This window comes from Polistes fuscatus, unplaced genomic scaffold (assembly GCF_010416935.1).
Source record: "Polistes fuscatus isolate 324 unplaced genomic scaffold, CU_Pfus_HIC Scaffold11, whole genome shotgun sequence".
In the NCBI taxonomy this organism is placed as follows: Eukaryota; Metazoa; Arthropoda; class Insecta; order Hymenoptera; family Vespidae; genus Polistes; species Polistes fuscatus.
The window spans coordinates 761,305-771,421 of NW_025113009.1; the positions used below are offsets into that span (position 1 = coordinate 761,305).

Sequence of the window (10,117 nt, forward strand, 5' to 3'; positions counted from 1 at the left end):
TCTTCTTCTTCATCTTCATCTTCTTCTTCTTCTTTTTCTTCTTCTTCCTTGCATTCTTTCTCTTCTCGTCCGTTTGGCCCCCTTTTTTGAATGCTTTCGCGTCCGGAGCAGCACCCTTTGATTTTTGTCGCGACTTGATGGTCGTTGTTATCGCGTCTTGTAAATTTATTTTTAGAATCTAAAAACGCGCCGCCTAGGTTTAAGCCGTTAAAGTTTTACGTCGGTGCACTTCCAAAGCGAAAAATCAATTTGCCGTAGTCGAACGACGATTCGTTATTTTGCATTAACGCGCGTTATCAGCAGTCAGTGTTGACTCTCGACTAGTCTCGATATGATGGCTAGCCATCGTACACGAGTATGTAGAAACGAGTTATCGACCATGGAACGTGTTCGGAATCGTCGGTAACTTACCACTCCAAGCATCCTTTTTCCTTTACGTTCAAACATAAGGAAACGGATGGTAGAGGAATGAAACATTCATCTTCATTATTACCGTCCTAATTAACGTTTCTTCCATTTATCCGTTCGTCCGTCTAAATTAACGTTTTCCTTGGCGCCCATTCGAACTTAACGCATTCGTACATAAGTAACTAAGTACGTATTCCTGTCCGGTCGCTTGCTTATCTTCAATCATTTACCTAACGTAAGAGACAGAAGAAACGTTGTCATGTTCTCGCATGAATGTTCGCTATATTTACCTACTTCCTCCCCACTGCACGGCTTCACTTCTCGGACTCGTTCAATATTGACCAATTTCACTTGTGGAAAGTTGCAAATTATTGCGGCCAACTGCACCACCGACAAAGTTCTAATTACACTCGTGATTCGCTTAGGAAGCAAAGGGAGCACGAAATTACGATGGAGTTTGTTCTAATTATTGATTTAACGAAAATTCTATAATTTTATATTTTTTCTGACGCTAATGGCCATCAACCCGACGCCCAAATCGAGACGCGTTTCTTCGAACCAACGATTAACGCCACTCTTCCGTACAACGCGATTCATTGTCTTTATTCTTACCGAAATCGATCTGATTATCAGAAAAAAGTATTTGTGGGATTTTACGCGAACATATGCGAATCTATTCGCTCTAATAATTCTAACGAAAGGGAAGTATACGAACTCTTTCCACGTTTCGAAACATAAAAGACGAAACGCGAAAAGAGTCAAAAATCCTAGCAGTAAGGTGTGACACCTTTATCGAGTACACGTGTTTCATTGAGCGTTCAAAGGTACACTAAACCTCCATTCTATTCATTAGAATTCGTTGAATGACGTTTGTTTCGCTTTCAGCCGGTTATTCGGAGGATTCCGACTACACGTCGGACCTGAATTATCCAGTTGGCGGACAAGGGCCCAACAGCTCGGCCTCCCAGTTTCGTAGCGCTGCGAATCAATTGACTACTCCTCAGAGGTCTCTCGAAACCTCCAGAGAAAACAGTTACGAGAGGGACGATCATCAGGTAGCCATTGATCCGATTGATACGATACAAGTTACAAGTTGGCCAAACTACTCTCTATTCTATAAATTATTTCCAACGTTCTTTCAATATAGCACTTGGAAATATTTACTAGGAGGATATTCTTTATTGGCAGATTCCAACGACGGTTGGTGGACGATTAGCTAGCGGTAGTTATGGCGGTGGTTATGGGAGTCAAAGTCATAGTCCGAGATACGACGAGCCTTATCCCGAGGAAGGTCCGCCTCAGCGATATGCTCAACAGCATACTTCAGAATCTTCCGAGCCACTCTTCTACAATAGTAGACCGAGACATTATAAAGAATACAGGTATTTATAGCGCTTATATTTAATGTCTAACAAGTATTGAACTATTCGCAAAATACATTAATGAATAGGAATATCGACTGATCGATTTTAACACTATTCTATGCTACACTATAGATTTGGAATTAAGAATACTTATGTGCGTGTTTACAAAAATATCGTTTCTTATTTTTTTTCCTGATTCAGAAGACGGAAGCACACATGGGATTACGAGGACAGGTACGAAACGTATAAAGTCTGAAAAGTTCGTGAAAATCGTAGCGATCCCTCGAGTCATTTAGTCTATCTCATACCATCCAAGCGCGCATCTTCGTCGATCGAAATAACGGCCTCGGCAAATCAAATTCATCTCGTGACTCGGTTCATTACTACTCGGTTTGGATTATGCCTCGTGCCTCGTAGACCCGATTAGTTTGCATCTGCGATCGTTTATTTTGCTTTACCATATACCGATAGTTTGTTCCTTACCTCAACATTTCCTTCTACCTTAAGTAGAGCGAGGCGGGATTACAAAAAATTGCATGTGTTCCGATGAACGCACATACACGCGCGCGTCTACACCACGCCACACCACACCACATCCTTTTCAGCATCCGTCCGTCACGATCTACTCATCTATCGATTATACTTATGAATCAGTAGTTTATACTTTTGCTTGGTAATTTCAGTCAAGATGGTTGGTACAGCGAGGGCTACGATTATTATGGTACGCGGTTCGACGATACGAGAATCTATAGCGATACCGAGTACTATCCAAGTTCAACGACAACTACGTCGAGAAGAAGAGGTAAATTGATGCCCGAAACGAACCCTTAAGAAATACAAATAAAAAATGGCACTCGTTAAAATGTAATTATTCTATCCTACGCAGGTCCTCACAGACGGCCGTCGTTGGAAAGACAAACGACTCTCTATGACGATCATTCTTACTTTACCGATGGCTATAGCAGTGACGGTAGGACGAGCAAAATGAACGCCACTTATCCGGAATCTCAAACGGACATAAGGTATAGCGAGTACTACGACACTATCACGGGATACGTGTATCAAGACGAAAGGTGGGTCATTAGCAAACTCTCTTGGAATAAAGATTTTTAATCCTATTCATCTCTGGCTTCCTTCCTCTTTCAGATATGGTCAGGATGACGAGGACAGACAATGGGATAGCGGAGGGAAGTGGTACTTGGGCACGAGCACTTATTACGAGAATAAACGAAATAGGAAAACGCTCCCGCAAAGGCCTGCGTCGAGCATTGGCATTCATCGACCCGATTACAAGCCAACAGTCATCAGGCAACGTAGTTACGATTCGGATGAGGTGGAACATAGGTACTCAGCTAAACAGAGGGAGAGAAATAAAGCAAAAACGTCACGCTAATGTTTGTCCTTTTTCTTATTTTTCCAAAGCGGTCACATTCGTCGTAGAAAAGCACTGCAGCCGCAACAACGTCCAATGTCTCGGCAGGAAGGAACTGGTAAGAAACTACCTCCGACACCGACCAAACCGAGCAACGTCGTCGTTGGCCGTAAACTCGTCTCTCTACCTGCTACCCCGAGCAGGCAACTGCCAAAGACTAGAACGTCCTCCGAGGAAAGCTACTACAAGTATGACTACAACGAGGACTACAATTACGCTTATCGCAGTCAGGATAACTTGCCGCAAGACACTTCTTACTCCGTGAATTTGTACGCCACGCAGCAGGATGTTCTCGATCAGGCGCATATTTCTGGCAAAAATCGCTATACCGATATCAGCCAGGACAATCAATACGTGACCAGTTACGAGAGCCAGCTCGACGATCCGTACGCGTATCAGCAAGATTCGCAGACGCAAGATATCTACGATCAATCCTACGTGCAAAACTCGTATAAGGACGAGTATCAAGAATCGTACGTGCAAGACAAAAATGTAGATATTTATCAGAAAACGTACGAGGACACGATATATCCTGATGCGAGCCAAGCGAACGACCAATACACAGTTTTACCTAACGATCAGTATACGAATTTGTCGAACGATCAGTACGACAAGGGCCAGCAAGATATGATAATCGAAAATAATTATCCGGTTGAGAATTATGATCGGAATAACGTACAATATCAAGAGACATTTAGTCAAGATGAAATTTATCAAAAACAGTACGGCGATTACGTTCCTTCGAGCGTCTACGACCAGAATAACGTATCGAATACTTACAGTCAATATCAGCAGTACGACTCCGATTCTAATATCAACACATCTACAGATTATCAAAACACTTATCAAGATAATACACACAATGAAGTGCCTGTTACGAGTCAAAATAATTATCAGGATGCTTATATTAAGCAAGAACAAGACAATTATAGAAGTTACGATATTCCTTACACCAAAGAGGACACTGTATCGTCGACCTATCAGAATGATTATCAAAATCAATACGAAAATTATCAGGAGGAGCGATACGATGAAACATCTTATCCAGATTCTTACCAAGAATCCTATCAGGATTCTTATCACGACTCTTATGAGGAACGTTATAAAGAAAGTCCAGCGACTGTTACGGAAAGGAGGCAAAGCGAAGTACCCGAAGTTTCCGTAACTACGCCTAAGGGTCAGACTAAAACAAACGGTTATCCGTCTAGCGAATCGGAATATTTGTATTCTAATCAAGAAACCGAGCAAGTTTCGCAAGTAGGTGCGTCGAGGAGAAAGAAACTCGGTAAGCGCGAGGCCAGTCCACTTTTGCAACAAAACACGGATTCGCTGGAATCGAGGGATGACGAATTAAAGGATTCATTTGAAACAGCAATAAGTTCCGTCGAAAGTAGTCAACCTAGAAAAGCTTACAGCGAGTATTCAACCGCGGGAGATTCTAGTCCTGCGGCAGCCACTTTAGTTGATTCGCCTCAGAGTACGACGCAGCCACCTACAAGCATGGTCAATCACGTAGCGAGTGTAGAAAATCATGTTAGCAGTAGTAGTATTATCACAGTTACAGCGACAGTTCATTCAAGTTCAGCCACGGTAAACGGCAAACGATTTTCTCGAACGGAATCGTATCAGGAAGAAACGATCGAGGACGAGGAGCATCCTGAAATCATTCCTTCGGAACTTCAGAGAAAGGATTCTCAATTATCTTATCAGAGTCAAGTCAGTCAACATTCGAGTACTCATTCGCAGAAACCAAAACTCACGAGAGGCGATTCTTACGCCTCCGATCATTTCCCCGAAGAGTCATACGATAGAAGAGGATCTTACACTCAACCTGCCAGGAAAGATTCCGTTTCTTCGACCACGCAAGAAGCTTTCAAACCGCCCCTAACCAGAACCGATTCGTATCAAAGCAGAGGGTCTGGCTACGCGCAAAATTTCAGCGCTCCTCAGGCAATTTCCAGAGCTGAGAGTTATCAGAGAGGTTATTTCAAGGATCAAGCAACGATAGACGAGACCGAAATTACTTTGAGCAACCAGTTGAACGGAGAGTACAAAATGAGGGACGAAACCCTTGACAGGTTAATATTATTTACATATTTATTCGTTTAGTCTTTCTCAAAAACTGTCGTCGTCGTCGTCGTCGTCGTCATTTATTTTGACACACTTGTCATTCAGGTACGAACGCGGAGAGGAAGCAATGATTCGTAGCTCTCGAGAAAATTCATTGGTCGACACATACAAGACGACTCCACCATTGTCGCAAACGGAGAGTCCGCGCGGTTAGTAAGCCACGTAATAGGCTGATGGATTTCTATCCGTCATCTATCGGTTATCCATCAAGATTTCTATAAAAAGCTTATTTTATTCTAGGTAGTATAACGAAGCAAGCATCGTTGGAGGAGAGCGTTCAAATGGATACTCCGCCGCGAAGTCCACCAGAGCCACCACCGGACGAGGAACTTTTAGAGATGGTCGGTGCCGCGCCCGTTCCAACGCAACTCAAAGAACGACCGGAAATAAAGATGACGCCCCGACAACGCTGGCACTGGGCCTACAACAAGATCATCATACAATTGAACGTGAGTATTCGTTCCACCCTATGCGATCGCTCACCTGTGACCATCGACAAAATTTTGTTTAGAAAAATAATCTGGCCGTGAAGAATTTTTCAAAGGCCGTGTTAACGCTCGAGTTACACGTCAAAGTAACGCTTAACTTTAACGATGCGCGCACAGTTATCGAGTTATTTTTCAAAAGAATCGAACCAAAGTTTTTCTTCTTATTCGACGATAAGTCAAAGACGTTGCTTCAGCTCCTACTATGGTAATATTAATAGTATCAGAAATTTGTATCTCGTTAAAATACTTTCGCTTTTGATCGAACACCTCACGAGTACATCGACCTACGTGAGTCGACCTTCCGAAAAAGATGCGCTGCTGCTCGATATCGCCACCTCGTCGTCGGTAACCCGCATCTCTTTGACAGTCCTTCGCAGCCGCACAAAAGCAGCCTTGCCAATTGTTACCTTTCGAGAGAACTCATCAATTTGTCACGTATTCGCAGCCATAGGAATGGCGCATTCACTCTTTCTCTCTTTTTCTCTTCTCTCTCCTTGTGATTTATCGTTCGTGTACCTTTTCGTTCAAGGATGGAAGTTCACATCACGACTGTCGACCGGAATCTAACCGAACCGAGTCACGACCAATTGCTTGATTCGTGGTGCAACTATTGATCTAACATCCGTCTTAATAAATCTTCGAAAATTTCTTTCGTAAACAACCGAGTAGCCATTTTGTTATCTCAGTAGATTTATAAAAGTGGATCTACGATGGCCGACTGACTGTTTTAAGACGACCTTGAAGCTTTTATCGTATCAGACTGACTTTCGTTACTCGCACGGCGAATGAATAAAAAACGAACGAAGCGTTAAAAGGTCGAAGTCGTGTTAGTATATCGCAAAGAAGGGAGAAATAGGGTGGAGAGGAAGCGTCGGAGTTGCGTTGGTGACTCGTCACCTTGAAAATCTCTTGCGCTGGTTGAAGTCGCAGCTGTAGATTATATATAACGTTAGCTTACACGAAACTTCCATTAACGCAAGCATGTCGCCCGATTCTCCTCGCCCAATCGTGTCACCCAATACTATCACCCAATCTTCTCGCCCAATCGCGGTTCCCCCAGTACGCACCTGCTGCACTTTTGGATGCCGTAGCAGACAATGTACGTTTAAGAAACGCTATTGCTCGAGGGAAAATTTAAATGAACGAATTAAGGAGACAGGAATCGAAAGTGGCGAAGTAAATTAAGCTTAAGTTGCGCTTGCATGCCAAGGAGAAAGGAAGAAGGAGTAGGAGAAAGAAACAGGAAGCATCGCCAATTCTGTTTGTTTATCCGTTGTACCGGGAAATTGCGATGGCGAGGCAATTTTGTCAAATAATTACAATAACCGGACAATTTTCCCATCGACCCAGGACATCTATTTGAAATATGTAATTGGAAATTAATTTTATCGAATTTTCCAACATAATTATATCTTTTATATCGGTTATCACTAGATAATGATTTAACGAATCACTTCGCGATCAATATTAATCGATAATCCATTCGTTGCGATAGTCGTCGAAAGACCCATAACGATTAACATAAATCTCCATTAGCAATTAAATATTAAACCAAATTGTTAGGAAAGACTGTACGAAATAATTTATTCTCGAAATAATTTACAAGTTCTACCATTCGTTATATCGCTTACGTCCAACAACTTCCTTTAGTAGCTACGATATGAGATTTTATTGTACCTTTATCGCTATGATTCATTGCATTTCTGCGATATCGATACTTTTACAAAGTTTATAAATAATACTTCCCTTATTATATTAATTAAAAATTACCTTTACAATTATTAAATATTTGAAGAAATACGATAGGAGTTTTTAATTGAAAGTTTTTAATTGAATTATTGTTATTCTTCCGTTATTGCATCAGCTCAGAATCTTACTTCGCGTTTCTGAGTATCGCGTAGCTAAACGCCTTCCATTCTTTCCTCCGCATTTTTATTATTTCTGCAAAACGGCCGTTCGTATGCTTGACCGTGTCCCACTTTGCATTTTATTCAAATTCTCGAACGGTTCGTTCGTCGGTCCCTCCTCTCTTTCGAGATTCCGTTGAGAAAATGATAATTTACGTGCGTTCTCGATGGATCCATCATTTTTTTCGTACTTGGTACTCGCCGAAAAATACTCTCGAATTAAATAGCAATTTAACCTTGAAAAATTCTTTCTTCGTATTGTCCTTCCTCTTGTACATTTTTCCTCGGTGTGCCGATAAAAAGACCTCGTAAAAATATAATCTATGTAGGGCAAACGGTTCGTTCATATCATGCGTAATCGGAAGCCCGTATGATGATTGCGAGCTTGCGATTGCGATTGCTACGACGACGACGACGACGACGACGACGACGACGACGACGACGACGACGACTAGAAGAGAGCGACGACCAAACGAAGAGGATGACGAGTAGGATGACGATTACGAGCGATATCACCTTCACCGCAAGGTCTTCGCTTACCGTCATTCGGTTATCACGGCTAGCTCGTTCGCGCTTAGGGCAAAGCAAATCCGGTCTTCCTTCCAGTATCGAATCGTTTCTCCATACGTCGAGTTCGCAAGCGTAACATAGATCGGTCCATAAACATTCTAACAGTACTTTCCGCTCTGAAATGGATAGCAAAGCTTTCCCTTCTCGCGATCCTTCGACTTGATTAAGCACGAAAGGAGGCTAGGCGTTTCTATCGATCGTTATTAGGCTTTTATTAGACGGAAGTGTCGTCGACGGGCTGCAAAGAGTACATCTTCGCAGGGGGTCGTGTTAACTTAAGTGAAAATACCACTGAGAGGTCCATCACAGGCTAGTACCACCCTCCTTACCATTACGATACGATATCCTAAGCTCGCACACCGATCTATCAGCCTCATCGAGTCTCGTCGAAGTTCCCGACCAAGAAGGATCTCTTTAGTCTCGTCGCATCGAGGATTATTATCCTTTCGACCGAGAAACTCGAGCACCTAGTACTTTCAAACCTCTACGAGGCAACAAGTTGGCGTGGCTGAGAACGTTAACAACGGAACACGGAAACGTCGGCATTTAGAAACACTGCACTGTTTTTCAAGGAACTAAAGTATTTCCCTTTAAAGATGTCACTCGAAGAAACATTCTTAAGAAAGAGACATGTCAAAGGAAGCAAGGTAAAGAGAACGTTTTCTTGAAAAGAGCTTCGTCGAATCGAAATAAACAAAAGACTTTAGTTTGCTGGAAGAAAATAAAATTTGTCTCGTTAGATTTTCCGTCGTTTCTTCTCTGTTATATGATCGACGACAAATTCCTCCAGTTGCCATTGGAAGAACGATAACGACCGACCGGAAGGTCTGCGATTCGCGACTGGATGGCTCTTTATCGTTAAAAAGTAACGCTTAAAGGAAGAAAAAGAACAAGTCAAATCAGTGAAAATGGAGACTCGCGAGAAATCGACCGAGTGGGCATTGCTCTTTCCTTTGAAAGCGGGTCTCTTTGCCATGAAGTCTTCCTTATCCTCCAAGAGCGTTAATCGCGAGAAAGAGAAAATTGTGAAAGAAACAATATCATTGCCAAGAGCTAGGATTCGTCGTGGATCGTCCCTTTCCGATTTGGACAAACTTCAGAGCAAGTCGATTTTACCGGACGTCGTCAGATCAACGGAGAAGTGTTCAGAATCTCTCCCACATTCCCCGGCTCTCTCGAGAACGAATCTTCAGCTGTGCACCAGTCAGGTCAGAGGTAGCATCGGTGACCTGATGAACCTGAAAAAATATGGTGGCTCCAATTGGAGTGTTAGAAGCGAGAGTCTTGTCGCCAAAGCTGTACCGCTGAGTACCGTTACGCTCAGACATAGTCCTCAGTTCGAAGATGATGCGAACGATTTCGAGGACGAGCTCAAGGATGATTTTCAATTGAACGGGCAACCGCTTACTTGCGCTCAAAGGACTCAACGACTCAGCAAACTTATCAAGAAGCAACGTCAAATGATGGTCTTTAGTCCTAACGCTATCAAAAGGATGATCGTAAGTTTCGAAGAATTACATTTCTACGCGTGTCATTCGACGCTCGATGTCGATTATCTTACAATTTCTAATTTGCCCGTTAAATCCTTCCTCAATGGCTTTTTATCCTTCGCTTAACGCCTACTGTAATAATGATGCATCTCGTAAAGACGATTTGATATCTAATGAAATATGTCTGGTGAACAAGAGATGTGAATATACATTTACGTAATACCTGTTGTTTAGGGACCGAGCTTGACGTTTATACGAAGTTTATACCTACGGTCTTTTTATTGTCAGAAAATCTGCCAGCTTACGAGAGTAATCTTGTAAAATTAAA

The 10,117-nt window shown here is 42.5% G+C and overlaps 1 protein-coding gene across 1 annotated transcript in view; it reads left to right on the forward strand.

Moving 5' to 3' along the window:
• Positions 1–9,915, forward strand: part of LOC122526379 — a 35,207-nt gene extending 25,292 nt beyond the window's left edge. Inside the window, exons 8-17 of the mRNA XM_043649758.1 lie at positions 1,294–1,463; positions 1,597–1,790; positions 1,974–2,006; positions 2,456–2,574; positions 2,659–2,849; positions 2,929–3,116; positions 3,195–5,282; positions 5,380–5,483; positions 5,575–5,783; positions 9,178–9,915. Of these exons, the coding sequence (XP_043505693.1) occupies positions 1,294–1,463; positions 1,597–1,790; positions 1,974–2,006; positions 2,456–2,574; positions 2,659–2,849; positions 2,929–3,116; positions 3,195–5,282; positions 5,380–5,483; positions 5,575–5,783; positions 9,178–9,915 (4,034 nt within the window). The remainder of the gene's footprint in view (positions 1–1,293; positions 1,464–1,596; positions 1,791–1,973; positions 2,007–2,455; positions 2,575–2,658; positions 2,850–2,928; positions 3,117–3,194; positions 5,283–5,379; positions 5,484–5,574; positions 5,784–9,177) is intronic.
• The last annotated feature ends 202 nt before the right edge of the window (positions 9,916–10,117 follow it).